Source organism: Chanodichthys erythropterus, chromosome 14, assembly GCF_024489055.1.
Source record: "Chanodichthys erythropterus isolate Z2021 chromosome 14, ASM2448905v1, whole genome shotgun sequence".
NCBI lineage: Eukaryota > Metazoa > Chordata > Actinopteri > Cypriniformes > Xenocyprididae > Chanodichthys > Chanodichthys erythropterus.
Window position 1 is genome coordinate 10,679,419 of NC_090234.1, and position 15,684 is coordinate 10,695,102.

A 15,684-nucleotide genomic window follows, 5' to 3' on the forward strand; every position below is an offset into this window, starting at 1 on the left:
CTCATCAATATGGTAACAATGAATAAACGTGTTTACAATGCACAGTTCCAGTTTGAACACTATAATATTGTGCAATTACAACCACAAATTATGCAATTACAACTGGAAAATATGCTGTAGGTCTGTTCATATCACATCTTTTGATGTTTACATCAAAGGCTGTGTATCTGAATCTGAAAGGCTGCATAAATTCATATTTTACTCTATTGAAACTAGCAAGGACAGGCTGCACGACATTTTCATCCTAAAATACTTTGACACCCTAAAGTATGAATGCTACACATTTTGGGTATTGTGATTTTGGAAGAAAAAGTTTACTGTTTTTCATTTTGCTTATATTATGTTAAATATAACGGGAAGCTGAAAACTGTCAAGTGTAAATCCTTGTCTATTGCTGAGGGAGATCGGGACTCTTTTGTGGCAGTGTGCGCCGGCGCCCTCACTCTTGCTGGGGATTATGTGCGACACACACACGTTTGCTTCTGTCTCCTCAATTTTTCCTGTTTTAACAGGTATGACTTTCACAACAACAAAACAATATGCACATTAGTCATTTACTTCCTATGTGTATGTTCATGTTGCAAAGATATGCAGTTGTTCCGATTTGTGAAGATATTGAAAATGTGTGGATCGTCCGCCATTTTGTGGAGGCTGTGAAATGCATTTAATTTGATTCATACAGGCTCCAGTTACCAGCTAGGTTATTATGTTCTTTATTTGGTTATTCATATTATATTTGTGTTTGGTTAATTAGAGTTCATTTGTATCATAGCCTAAATATCAATGCAATTCTCCAGACAATGTTTCAAACACATTCTAGTGCAAATGAATGTAATGCAGTTCTATTTCCTACTAAATTAATGTTAATGTGACATGATTGCAGATCTGATTATAAAATCAGTAAATAGAAGGTAAAATTGTATGGTTTACATATATTTATCAGGTTCTTAGGCCTTGATTTTATATAAATTGTCTGAGTAGATTTAAAGAAGTGAAAAAACTCAAATGTATGTTTTTCTTTTGTGGGGAAAAAATGTAAAGGTGAAATGTGCATTGTTTTGATAATATAGAGAAAGAAAATGACATTGTGCATTAATAAGAAAAAAAGAAATATACTTTATTGATAAAGCTTCATTGGATTACAATGTGAAAAAAAGTAATTGAATAAACAAAGGCTGGGGATTACGTGCAACACACACACACACACACACCCACACACCTGTCCCCTCAATTTTTCCTACTTTAACAGGGACTTTCTAATCTGCCAACATGGCCTTCTGCACGGGGCCTGTAACAATACTATGAACAAAACTAAACAAGGTCAAATACAATATAACCTAGACTTCAAAAGATATGTGTGCAAAAGAGATTAAACATGGTTTGTGCTGACAACAATGAATTGAAAGTTGTTAAGAGAATGAATCTAAAATCTAAACTCGAGACATTTAGAAATCAAACACTCGAACTGAGACAAGCCTGTCAAGTCCATCATGGCTATATAAACAAATTATCATCAATAAATTATTTTTTATAAGAATACATTTCGATACATTCTTATTTACTTTAGCATGATTTTGATTCAGTAGTAGCTACGGGTCTGAACAACTGGTTTAATATCATGTAGGCTATGTATTGCACGTATAAAATTTTGCCTATTGAATTATTGTAATATTAAATATATAATACAAATGAGACAGTCTGGTTATTATCCTGAAGTAAATAACCTTTGTAGCTGAGTTAAAATAGATAACCCTCAGTAACAATACTTTGTATGTCACAGGCCCGTATGATTAATACTGTAACTGTCGTAGATATGGAAGCTTGTTTCCGCCATGGAATAAAAAAAATAAGGTAATTGTGACATTTTATCTCACAATTCTGATTCTTTTTCTTGGAATTGTGAATTATAAAGCCAAAACTGCATGAGAAAAAGTCAGAATTGTGAGATAAAAAGTCACAATTACCTTTTTTATTTTTTTATTTAGTGGCAGAAACAGAAGCTTCCATAGGAAGACAGGTTAGGATTCGAAATGATCCCCTGCAGCAAGAGTCACCTCCGGCAGAGGGGTGAGAGGGTTGTTTTCGGCCCACAGACAGGCTTTCTTTTTCTTCAGATCAGAATTCCTCTTGTGCTCCCTTTTCAACAAAAATATTATGACCAATACCAGAAAACAAATCAGAGGAATAGTGATTCCCAGTGTTGCTCCTAACGGGTCTGACGATTTTTCAGGATCACCTGAGAAAACAGATCAAATGTTAGATTGTTGTTTTGGATATACATTAGATTTATGGTTGAATTGGCTTTTTTTTTCTTTTTTCTTTTTTTTTTAAATAGGGTTAGGGTTGTCATGATGTCATTTCCTGCAGCTCCAGAGTTCAAGTTTTGGTTCAAAATGTGTGTGTGCCCATAATGTGTGTCCTTCCGGGGGATCTGATGTGATGAATAGGAATGCTAACGAATAGCTTTCTCCATGTATATAAGATGTCCTTGGAGTTGCTGACTTTGCATTTAAAGTTGGTAAGGGTTTGTGTCGTTGAGGTAACCATGATTTTGCCAAGATGTGATCCAGCATCAACAACTTTGTTGTCCCTGGATCAACATAACTGACAGAAACAGTCCAAAACTGAATCCAAACCCTAGCCACAAGCTACCTCAAAAATCACTGACATAAGTCCATAAACCTAACCCTAAAATCTGACTGGTTTATAGAAATGTTATTGCAAGAAAGAGAAGGATGTTCATCCAGATCCTACTGAGATCATGGTTATTGTATGGTTGAAGAGATGTGGACAGAATAGTGACTAAAGTCTAGTGGAAATGATCAAAATGGCTCAATCACTTACAGTAGGGGTTCCCAAACGTTTTTTTTTTTCAGCCAAACCCCTTAGATGTAAAATATTTACACATAGTAAATGTACATTTATTTGTACTTTAGTTAAAATTTCAATAATCAAATGACACATTCACAGTTCTATAATGACAGTTAATGGGCATTTGACATGCAGGTAAACTGAATATTTAAAAGTCTTTTATTTTTGTTTTATTTTAACATTATGTATGTCTAGGGCAGAATGAATTGGCCAAAATAATTACATTGCAATTATTTTGTGAAATATCACAATTTAAACTGATATGACATTTTATCTCATATGCCATGGCGGATTCGCTGTATAAATTTGCAAGCGGAAAGACTGAACGTTTCTCCAGAGAGAAAATGGATCTGCTAAATAGCTGAAACTTCAAAGACACATTCTGGGGACACCTTAGACTTATATTACATCTTGTGAAAAGGTGTTCTAGGGCACCTTTAAATTGCAGCCTTTGATTTCTTAATCACACTATAGCTATATCCCAATTCCAGCTGTAATATGATTAATCGTGCTGCCCCATTTATTTATTTTAATTTTACATTCAATTTAAATATTACCTTTCCATCAACCCACAAAATCAGAAGTTCCCTTGCAAACTCCCAATTGGGAAACCCAAAGCATCTTTAAAGTACCTTTTGTATAAAAACATGTTAGTTTCTAGATAGTTACCTTCAGTGTGAACATGGACAGACAGCTCTCCTGATTTATCCGAAGCAAATTTCTTCCAGTTGTCAGCAGTTGGAAGCCACTCCTCTACCTGACAGTAGTATTGCCCCACATCAGTGGGGTTGATCTGTGGCACAGTCAGCTTGTAGTGTGTGGCAAGTGGTCGTCCAAACACCAGATATTTATCGTTAATTGCGCTGTGTAGGGTCCCGTCACGCTTGGCAGTGAATATAGCGAGTGGTCCTTCCTCCTGAACCTTGAACCAGGTGACCTCAAAGGCAGAATTATCACTGGACTGTGAGTCAATGACACAGTCAACGGTGAACCCGGCCTGAAGATTGGTAATGTTGAGCATTTTGTTCTCCTTCATAACACTCAGTTTACTTTCTGTTTAAATGAAACACAACATCACAGATCTAAAAAGAATCAAACTGAAAACACACCTTTAAAGAAGGTCAAGTGTTGTAAGTTATTGAGTTATTCATTTTTTTAAGTTGTTAATAAGACTGTACTAAGAGATGAAAAGTGAATAAGATGTAAATGGATGTATTACCAATACTGCGAACGTTGACGACAGTTAATCCGGATTGGGCTTGTGTCGTTGGTTTCCACTTGCCCTCACAATCGAGCTGGTACTGATCAACTCTGCACTGGTAGCTTCCACTATCATCTGCATCTGAGTTTAACACAACCAGATTGAAAATACTCGAAGTAGGTCTAGAGAAGCGTAACCTGTCCTTGTTCTCTGTAAGGTACTGTAGATGACCATTATAAGAGTACAACAATAAAGATGTCCCGCTAGAAGTTTTCAGGCTATTAAACACCCATCTGAGAGCGTAGTGACGTGTAGGATCCTCTTTTTCTACATTCAAGGAGCATTCAAGTTCAAACTGCTCTCCTTCTTTGATGTCAAGAGACTTGTGAGTACTGTCCACGGTAAAGCTGTCCTGTTCTAGGCTTTCCTCGTTCTCCACATGGACAGATAGCTCTCCAGACTTGTCTTCACCTATTCTTCTCCACTTGTTTGCAGCTGTTTGAATCCATTCAGCAACCTGACAATAGTAAAGGCCAGTATCAGTGGGGTTGATGTTTGGCACAGTCAGCTTGTAGTGCATGGCCTTTGGGCGTCTAAACACCAGATCTTTATCCCCAATTGCACTGTGTAAGGTTCCGTCACGGCTGGCATTGAAGATGATAATCGGTAGTTCGTTTCTCTGACCCCTGGACCAAGTCACCTCAAACACAGACTTGTCACTGGACCGCGAGTCAATAACACAGTCAATGGTGACCCCCTCTTGCACATTGGTGATGTTGAGGCTTTGGTCCTCCTTGTGCACGTGCAGTTTGTTCTCTGATTTAATACAAAATAATCGGCATAAATGATCTTCTAAATCAATTTTATGATTTCTTAACTCTAAATTGAAACATAGAGTACTCACCTATTAGCTGAACACTAACATTGGTATAACCTGACTTGTCGCTTGCCTTAGGTGTCCAATGACCTTTACAGTCCAGCTGGTGTGGTTGAACTTGACAGTAGTAGCGCCCCCTGTCTTCCTGGATGGCTCTATGGATAGCCAGATGAAAAACACCCACTTTTGGGCTGGAGAAGTGGAGACGTCCCTCAAGCTCTGAGTTATAGCTGTTGAACATCAGACGGCCATCATAACTATAGGTCAGAAGTGTCACACTGGAGGACTGATCTCGGTTAAACATCCAGGTAAGGGAGTAGCGAAGTGCAGAATCAGACCCAATACCATCCACTGAACAACTCAACATCAGCTGCTCTCCCTCTTTAACATTCAGCTGACTGTTAGCTTTATTCATTCTGAAATCACTGGCTGAAACATAAAATACATCAATAAGTGGGTTATAATGAATTTTTGTTTTGGTCTGAATTTCTTAATTTATTCAAAAATATATCATTTACATAATTCCATGCATGCAATGATTTTAATAAATCTATTCTATGATGTCTAAATTCCTGAATTAAGTCATTTTGATGTTTTTGGTGGCATTAAGTTAAAAATGTGATAACTGAATCCAAAACACTTTCATGGCAATTCCTAACTTCTAAAGTTGTTTAGCTATATCCAAATAGTAACGGTCTGAAATTCGCATACGAACCTTTCGCACATTAAAAAATAAATTCGACCTCATGTTATGTCAATCACGTTTACACACTGCCTCCGAAACTTTCATCCGTCATAAAAATATTTGGATAAGGTTCGATTTTCTGCATTTTTTGCATTCGTGGCACACATTTTGAGCGACGTTTTGACAATTCAGAGCCACCGTACGTGAACGCAAAAATCCAGAATGCCATCTGACAAGTTGATCCGCGTCGTCTACAGCACAAAACAGCTGCAATTAATGACAAACAAAGTGCAGAATAAAAAGACTTAATTTAGTTTTTTTTGTTTTCTTTTTGCAACAGATTCATTAATACGCATCGGACTCAGTGTGCAAGGTCTCTGTGCATGACGAATTTTAAGGATCCTGTTGATTAAGAAAAGAACTGCTTTTCAACAAGGGGATTTGCTTGTTATGAATGTACAGAAATTGATTAGACAAGAAATTAAGAGAGCAAAAAGAAGTTATAAGGAAAAAGTGGAGACTAAATTAAGAACAAATTTTATGGGCTCAGTATGGGATAGTCTTAAATTAATGACAGGCCTACATGATGGATGTAGAAAACGAGTGAAAGTAACCGCTTATGAGTTAGATAGTGCCCTCCTGAGGATTTTAATACGTTTTATGCTAGATTTGAAGAGCAGAATAAATCGTGGTGTGTGGTGGGTGTTCTGGCGCAATATGGCTGCCGTCGCATCATCCAGGTGGATGCTGCACATTGGTGGTGGTTGAGGAGATTCCCCCTTCCGTATGTAAAAAGCGCTTTGAGTACCCAGAAAAATGCTATATAAATGTAAGGAATTATTATTATTATTATTATTATTATTATATAATGGTAGCATAAGGAAAGAAGAGATTAATAACTCTCAAGAAGGAAGTTTATCTGTCTCTTTTAATGTGGAAAGTGTAGTCAAACGTTTTAAACAATGTAAATTTAAAATTAGTCCTGGTCCAGATGGAATAAGTTGTAGGGTGCTGTAACAATGTGCAGTGGAACTGGCAGGGGCGTAGTTTGCAGGGGGATGGGGGGGTGTAACCCCCCCAATATTCAAATCCATCAGTTACAACCCCCCCAATACAATACAACCATACCAACGTTCAACCCCCCCAAAGTTGAAACAAAATCTACGCCCTTGGGAACTGGGTCCAATTTTTACTTGGTCTTTTGATTGGTTCAGTATGTACCAAAACTTTGGAAACAGTCTATTATTATTCCAGTAGCAAAAAATAATTGTCCTAAGGTATGACAGATTATAGACCAGTCTCCTTGACCTCACTTGTAATGAAGGTATTTGAGAAAACTGTAAAAGGGGTATTATTGGAAAAAGCTAAACCATTTCTTGACCTGATGTGATTTGCCTACAGGGCAGGGAGAAGCGTTCAGGATGCGACACTGACCTTACTGGACATGTTGTATAAACTTCTGGAATGTATTAGTAATCATGCAAGGCTTTTATTTGTAGATTTTTCTTCTGCATTTAACATGATCCAATCAAGCTTGTTGGTTCACAAGCTTTGGTGTGGATGCAAGAATGGCTGCTTGGTTACTAGATTTCCTTACAAATAGGTCTCAGAGAATAAGGGTTAATAGCATTCTGTCATGCCTATAAGTATTTTGCAAATTGGTTTTGAGAGTCCCATGTACTATTGTCGATAATTATTTGATTGAATTGGTCGAAAGTTATAAGTACCTAGGCACTATTATCAATAATAAATTAAATTTTGCATCAAATACTGTAAGATGAGCCAACAGAGACTCTATTGTCTGTGTAAATTAGCCAAATTTAATATTGGCAGGACATTGATGACTGCTCTTTATAAGGCATATATTGAATCGATTTGAACAGTTTAATTGATTTGAATTTTAAAGGTCAAACAAAAGAATGCACTATCAAAGGTCATAAATAACTGCAGTAAAGTATTGGGTGCGCCTGGGTTATCAGATTTGTTTGATATTCAGGTGAAGAAAGCGCATCACCTCATATTTGACACATCTCACCCTCCATATGATGCATTTCAGTCCCTCCCCACAGTATCATGTATAGGGTTAGTCCTTAAGCTAAGACACACAAATTTAAATTTTCATTGTACCATGTGCTATTAATTTGCTTAATTCAAATAGGAAGAGGCAGTTTTTATTCTTTATGTGCTATTAATGTTGTGTATTTGTCTTTCTTGTATGTGGTGTAAAAAATCTATCATGCTGCAGAACAAATTGCCCCTAAGGGCAATGGGGGCCAAGTGGAGTTGTCTTCCTGTGAAGAATATTGCAGTTCAGTGAAAAAGCCATTGCAATGAAGTAAATGTGTGTTTTATTACCTTTCTCTCTGACAACAAGCTCTGTGGTATCAGACTGTTTCTTTAGGGAATACCAGTCACCAAGAGGATCCTGAAGCCACTCGTCCACCTCACAACGATACGGTCCACTGTCAGATGTTCTGACCTGACGGACAGTCAACTGGAAGGTCTGCTTCTGTCTTACTTCCATGCGGATTCTCTGGTCCTTCTCTGGTCCAGCTGCGGGGCCAAACTTGACAACAGCATCTAGGTCCATAGTTAAGAGCATCTGGGACCCAATCATCCATGTTATCATGAAACGAGATGTATCTGTGGTTGTCGTCAGGACTGAGCATTCAATCACAGCATCAGTGTTGGCGGTGGTTTCCAGACGAGGCTTGAGTTTGGACAGGCTCAACTTGCTCTCTGTTGGTAAACATTACAAAGTGAGGAGAAGAGAGAAAAACCAAGATTTTCAACAAACTGCTGAATCTACAGTTATCTGAATGCTTTCTAAAGCACAGTGGGGTGTGATATTTTGCACCTCTGAGAAAGGACATATACAAATGTTCTGTAATTTAATTTACATGCTTGAAACACACACACACAATGTTGGCATATGGTCACATGTGTTTGTTCTGCCTGAGCCATGGTTAAGTTTCCAGTTCTCCTTTCTCAGTTGATATCTCTTATGTTTAGCTTGTCTTTTTCACCGTAAAAGCTTTATGTCCTGAAGTGTCAACATAAAATACAGTTTAAAAAAAACATATATATGTCTTATCCAGTCCCAGGTTCAAGAAGCTGACCTCTGGAAAATGTGTTGTACACAAGCTAAATTTTAGGTTGCACTGCTCAGGAACAGCATTACACATAAATCTTTACTATTTCCTAATTTCATCCATTTCTGGAAAGCCAAACAAGGGAGTTTAGCTTTCGCATGGAAACATACAGCGTCTCCAAGACATGGTGACAACACTACAATTCACTGAAGCCTCATCTTCATTTTTTTTGTGTATGCCTTAGGGTGGGTATTTTGCTAATATTTCACATTGTGACATAGCAGTGTTTCTCTTTTAGAAAAGATTCCTCTGTGGGAGACTATGGGCTGTGTAAATTTGCAGATCTTTTTGAAAATTGCTAATTTTACATGCTCTTACATGTGTATATACATATAGATATATATGCACAGATACATTACACAAGGAAAAGGAAAACATTAAAAAGAATCATGACACCTATTTAAAACTATGAAATAACACCAATGGACGTATGGGAATTATGTAATGACCAAAAATGTTAAACATTTCAGCCCCTCTTTATATTAGGTTTGTTTAACTACTGTGCAATTAAAATATAAAATTAAGCCTTTGACATAATGTGTGCATCCAGCTTGTCCTACGAACTCCACAGTGCACTGCTTCATCTCCTTCCTGACCATTAAACCATAGTGGTTTCATTTGCCTGTTCGGTGTAGACTTTACATGCATCTAACCCTACCCTAAATTAATTGTAAGTAAATGTTGTCAATTATTATTACTAAGTGTATATTTGCATTACAAAACATCATGTGACCAGGTTGGGATATAGGTAGAGTTAGAAGAAGGGGTATGTTTAACAGTAGTTTAATGGTTATTGTACGGTCAACAGTGTGATTACATGTGAATTTATGTGCAGATACTTAGAATATAAGTACAATATAACAACTTGTATGCACGTATTTTTATGTATGTACATAGTAGTTATTGACACCTAATGTAATATGAGTCTAAACTCTTATATTTGAGCTTCTTAAGGCTAGTTTCAACTGAGCGGTACGATTCAGTTCAATTATTTTCATTTCCATTGTCAGAAATTGTGAATGGTACTAAAATACTGAACTGTGTGCTACAAGGGGAATGACAACACAATACCATTGCAACACAATGTGTATTTTTCTGCTGTTTTTCCTTGCAGCCTTCAGAGCTGCTATATGCCCTCCATTGTTGTTTACCATCACTTTATCTTAACACAAGAATGACGTCCATCACTACATTCAAGCATACACCATGCCTATCAAGTAAAGGTACTGTTGCTGATTGAAATGCAAGCCGGATCAGGGATTACCGTCCCGTATCATTCTGAACTGAACTGAACTGAACTGATCCGTACTGCTCAGTGAAAACAAGCCATTAGATTCCTGCTCTGTTCACTCTGGACATTCATTCAACCAACTTTATGGAATTCATCCTGGGAATCTTTTAAGCTGTGTTGAAGAAGTTTGCTGCACATCATAAAAATAGAAAGAAATTCATATGAAGGAACAATTTATATTTGTAAGCATTTGGGAATAGGCCTTAAAGGGTTAGTTCACCCCAAAATTAAAATTCTGTCATTAATTGACTTTCATTCATTTTCAGAAAACAAGTGAAGATCTTTTTGGTGACAGAATACTGTCAGATTTCCTTCCATAGTCTGCCTTTGTAACCACTTTGATGCTTCAAGAACGTGTGTGCAGCGCGTTTGAGCTTCCGGAAGTGGTTTGTTCTAGTGCATTATTCAGGTTAGGGTGAGCTTCTGCTTACGTTCACTGAACAATTTACATGTGTGTAAAAGCCTAAATTAAATCTGTTCATCAAAACGGCTCGATTCATATGGATTAGTTTTCTAGTTTATGAGAGTATAAAGATTAATGTATATTCAAAAGTTTGATGAGGAATTAATTATTTTTAATAAACAGCTGTATTTACCAGGTTTTCGTACAGTCACAGCCAATGGGTTGGAGTTCTTCATGGCTTTCTGTACATCCTTTTGATAGGCATCAACTTGGCACTGGTACTGTCCTTCTTGTTGCTTGCTGGCTCGTGGCACTATGAGCAAAAAAACTGTTGCTGACGGCTGTATCTGAACGGATAGCTGATAGTTTCTCTGATCTGCTCCCCAGGAGATTTCTCCAGTGTGGCTTATGGATAAAATATTCCTCTGTACAGTTGAATTGGGGGGCTGAAACATCCAGCGTACACCCAAAGACACTTTAGGCCCTTTGACTGTACATAGTAATTCTACTGAAGAATTTATATTAACATTTGTTGTCCGACTTTTCAAGGTCACCGTCATTTGAGATTCTGAAAAGAAACATCTACAGTGATTATTCATACTCTGGTATCAGTATCATGCAGTAGAAATATAAGTAATGACAAAGAATTGATGTCAGCATATCTAAACAGTTTCCCTGATCCTGGGAATAATGTGTGAATATATAGCAGTCTTACCAACAGAATTAACTGAAATGGCTTTTTGCTGAGACTGGGTGTTGGCTTTCGTCATCTCGCCATTGCTCTGTACGGTCCATTCAGACACAACGCACCTGTATTCGCCACTGTCAGATGTCGTAGATGCACCAATCTCCAGGGTAAAGTTTCCAGCTGGAGAATGGAGTGTTTGAACATGTCTGCTCTGATACCTTGTCCCAATATCTTTCATCACTCCCTCATGGGTCAGACTAATGACATCACTGAAGGAATCCCCTGAGTCTTTCTTGTGTTGCCATGACACTGATAAAGGACCTTTGAATCCCGACACCGAGCAGGTGACCTGTAGTGTATCTCCCTCAGTCACCGCATCCTTCATCACCATGACCACCGTCAGATCACTCTCTGACCAGACAGGCAAATAAACAGGCAGTGTCAATAACATATTGTTTTTATTTTTACCTGTGTGTTTTCATATTTTTTATAAATAAAATTAGGGTGAATTCAGGTTGATTGGGACACTTTTCCCCAGTCATTTCAATGGCAAAAAGTGTCCCAGTCACACTGAATTCACCATATATATATATATCCCCTTTACAAAATGAAAATGTAAATTTTTTTATCTTGGCAATGACCAGAACACCTCAGCAACTGCACAGCAACACAATAAAGTCCACTTGACTGTAGAGGAGAAATACTGTAGCATTATTTACCTTTGGCCGTGATGCTCACAGTCTCTGGACCGGACAGTTGTTTTTGTATTTTTCTGAAGGTGCCATCATCATTCATGTTCTCCTGCCACACTTCACACTGGTATTGGCCCTGGTCTTCAGTCGTAGCCGAACGGATGGTCAGCAGGTAGTCCGTGTGACTGATTTTCACTGCTCTCATCTCCGCTGCATTCTCTCTCTCTTTGTAACTGTCAAACACAGTGAGCATCCCAGAAGATCCGATCTGAGCCACGTTCTTCTGGTTCTTCAGCCAAGTCACCGAAAATAAATGACCAGGAAGATGCTGTGCCTTCACACTGCATTGGATATCCAGTGCATCTCCCACCAGTAGTGGCCCCTTCAAGGCCTTCATATAGACAGTGAACGAACCTACATCAGGGGCCACTTCTGAAACACAAGAAATAGCATGAGATGAACAAGGTTCTCTTACACAATATCCTGTTTTATGACTGCAGTCGTACCCACACAGTCATTGCACCAGATATAACTTATATACTTAATATCAGTGCTCCTGAACTGACAGTAGGTCACAGGTCTGTTCTATCTTCTGCTGTTCATGTCAAAAATTCTGCATCCAAACAAATTCTACAGTATAATGGCATAAATCTGTCATTTGGTAGAAGCTAGACCTGCTGTGTGACATGCCATTATCCTATATTAGAAAAATGTGTAGATAAATGTGAATAAAAATGTATTTTAATCAACATTTTAAGGGCATTTTTTGTTACTTTTGTCCTCTAAACTCTGTTGAATCTCTAGGTATAACATCTGGGTCCTGAAGCAAAACCATTTGTGAACCTCTTGTTTTACAAAATATAAATCTCACCAATTTGTTTGACCTCCACGTTACATGCTGAGCTGGTTTTGTGGGCGATCTGTGTCCAGGAACGGTCTGGGTCTTGGATCCACTCAATGGCTTTGCAGTAGAACTTCCCCTGGTCTGACTCCTGCAGTTGAGACATCTTCAGTCTGTAGGTTGTGTCCTCCACCTTATCCATGCTGATAACACCTGCATGGTAGCGATCCTCAAATCCAGCTCCTGTCTTTACAGTCAGGTCTTTGTTCAGAGTGATGATTGGTCGGGGGTTCTCATCCTCTTCACTGTGGACAAACCATGTGACCGACAGATGGGTGTGCTGATAAGTTTGGCTGGAGACCTGACACTCAAGCTGAAGAGGATCACCTTCAGACAAGCTCTGGGAGGGAGAGCCAGAGTATGATGCCACCAGGGTGTCCTTAATCACTGTGGATTTTTGCATTGAAAACATTAGTAATAACGAGTGGTTGACCAATATGTGTTTTTCAATGCCAATAACAATATCTATTGAGTAACTGATGGCTGATATAATAGTGATTCAAAGAAATATGTGTACAACTTCAGCTTATAGCTGATCATCTATTGGAACAAATGGAAATGTCAATGGATTCTAAGAGATGGATTTTTTGTAGTTATAGGTCTGCCAATGAAATGTCAATAACCTCAAAATGGACAAATCATCTGATAATCACCAAATCAATCCAGATAAATATCTTACCGTTAAGTGTTGTTCCTGCTTCATAACTTCCTAAATATTCACCATCTGTGTTTGGGGTGTGACAGAATAATTCACCCGCATCTTCTTCCAGCAATTTTTTGATCCTCAAGAGAACTGAAGATCCTGACAACCTCTCAATCTCAATATCTTTTCCCCTTACCCTACTGGAGAACATTGCGTAGGCAAAGTTTTCCTTTTCAGTACTGATCATATTTATTTCCACGTTTGATTTCTTGACCATAAATTCAAAATTCTGTGAAGATGGGCCTTTAAACCCACTAACATTACAGGATATGGAGATAGGATATCCTTGCACTCGATACAGAGGACCTTCCTGGATCTGGACCTGACGCTGACCATGGCACAGATCTGTGTGAAGAGTGACATTAGACAGGCAAATCTTAAATATTTCACCCAAAAATTGCATTTTGTCATCATTTACTCTCCCCTGTGTTTCAAACATGTAAGATTCTCTTTAAATGTGATTTTTTTCTTCATTCACACTGCTTTTTTTCCATACAACAAAGTGAATAGGGATGTCAAGCTCCAAAAATGACAAAAAAAGCAACATATTATGATCCTTAATGTGTTCAGTATGACTTCTGCCCTATATGTTCTATGTTCCCAGTCTACTGAACCCATATGATTGATCTATTTGACAATATTAAGCAGAGTGATTTTATTTTAGCAATAGCACTAAACTATTGTGTATATTCAGAAGAGTTTGAATATATAGAGTATCAACCACTTCTGTTTAAAAACATGTACACAATAAGTGCATTGTATCAAATGATTCATTTAAATGTTAATATGAAGTAGTCAAAGACACAGTGTCCAAGAGGGACAAAATTATAAATTCAGTCTTACCCCCTGCAGGAGTCCTGTGAGACACAGCAACAGCAGCAGGTGCCACAGTCTGCACCAGAAGTCCTCCATCCCTAATCTGATCGATCCTTTCGCTTTCTCTCTCATCTCCTCCTCAGTACAAGTTAATCCAGATTTCAGCAAGAGCACCTAAGTTCTCTGACGCAAGTGACTGTGACACATCAGACAAAAAGGAGGAAACAAATGTACTGAATATTGGTTTCCTGTTGTCTCGCGCCGCTCTTCACACTTGCTTCATTTCCCTCGCGTTTTCGTCATCACATCTGTGAACAGCGCATTGTAACAGACCAGCAATCTTTATGGAGCATTGATATTATACACTGACTGAAAATCCATGTAAAAACATGTTTTGTTTTAGTTTTTATTATTCCCTGTCACTGTTTTCCTGAGTTCTTGTTGCTAGTGTGTCTCCATGGTTTCTGATTGAGTTACGCACCTGTTTTTGTTCCGTTGATTATCCCTGTGGGTATTTAAACCCTCAGTTCTTTCTGTTCATTGTTCGTGTCATCTATAGTTTAAGAGGTTTGCTACACTGCCCTCCAAAAATTTGGAAATGCCCTAGAAAGTGGGGTTTTGGACAATATTGGCATGAATCCTTTTTAATTTGTGATAATTTTGCACTGATAAGGGACAACACAAACTACGAAAACATATTTTATTACATAAACAGTTTATACATAGAAAGAAACTTAAATTTTCGATTCATCAAAATATCCAGCATTAGCAGCTATCTGACCTAAACTGGTTTCTGATTGGTTCATTGTATTCTAAACTTAATTTTTGAAGCTATTAACGTGTGCTGACCCAAAAATCTTTTACAAACCTGGGCCAAGTTTAAACCAGTAACCAGCATCACAGCTGGTAAAGGGCATGTCTGACTTTGACATGTACTTATTGCCATTATTATGTAATCAAAATGAAAATGTCAAGTTACTGTAATGTATTTGCACCAAAAAAAAAATGATAAGGATTTATGCTGATATCGTCCAAAACCACACTTTACCAGGGGTGTTTCCAAACTTATGGAGGGCAGTGTATTTTTCCTATGTTTCCTTAGATATCTCCTGAATGTTAAGAATTATGAATAAAGACTCTTCATTGTGCTACTCTGTTCATTGTGTATGTTGCAGACCACTTATGACAGAACACTGAACCCAGATAAATAGAAAACAGAAAAAAAAAGATTTTCATCCTGGAGACTGAGCCTTGCAGAAAGCCTGAGCAGGTGCGTGAGCCAGCAACAACGTCTGTCAAGGTGGATGTATTAGTGGAGTATGAAGGCATGGAGTGGAGCTCTACCCATACTCCTGCTGCTGAGTGTGAGGTGCCAGGTTATTAGACAGGTTATTACTTTTGTTC

General features: G+C 38.0%; 1 protein-coding gene across 1 annotated transcript; it reads right to left on the minus strand.

Annotated features, from left to right (window-relative positions):
* Nucleotides 1–1,182: 1,182 nt before the first annotated feature.
* On the minus strand, nt 1,183–14,376 carry LOC137036198 (immunoglobulin superfamily member 2-like). The gene is made up of 11 exons (XM_067410231.1): nt 14,308–14,376; nt 13,441–13,888; nt 12,732–13,148; nt 11,888–12,292; nt 11,196–11,579; nt 10,674–11,048; nt 7,990–8,373; nt 4,977–5,378; nt 4,091–4,888; nt 3,541–3,924; nt 1,183–2,236 (listed from the first exon to the last, which is right to left on the minus strand). Exons 1-11 carry the CDS (start codon nt 14,374–14,376, stop codon nt 2,019–2,021), a joined length of 4,284 nt encoding a protein of 1,427 aa, XP_067266332.1. The 3' UTR covers nt 1,183–2,018.
* Between the last annotated feature and the right edge of the window lie 1,308 nt (nt 14,377–15,684).

Excerpts from the sequence above, each read along its gene's own strand:
- LOC137036198 (XM_067410231.1), bottom strand. The coding sequence starts at position 14,376 with ATGGAGGACTTCTGGTGCAGACTGTGGCACCTGCTGCTGTTGCTGTGT. Across the intron at positions 4,889-4,976 it reads TGTTAGTGTTCAGCTAATAG|AGAACAAACTGCACGTGCAC; the intron begins GTGAGTACTCTA and ends GTATTAAATCAG. Across the intron at positions 2,237-3,540 it reads TGTCCATGTTCACACTGAAG|GTGATCCTGAAAAATCGTCA; the intron begins GTAACTATCTAG and ends CTGTTTTCTCAG.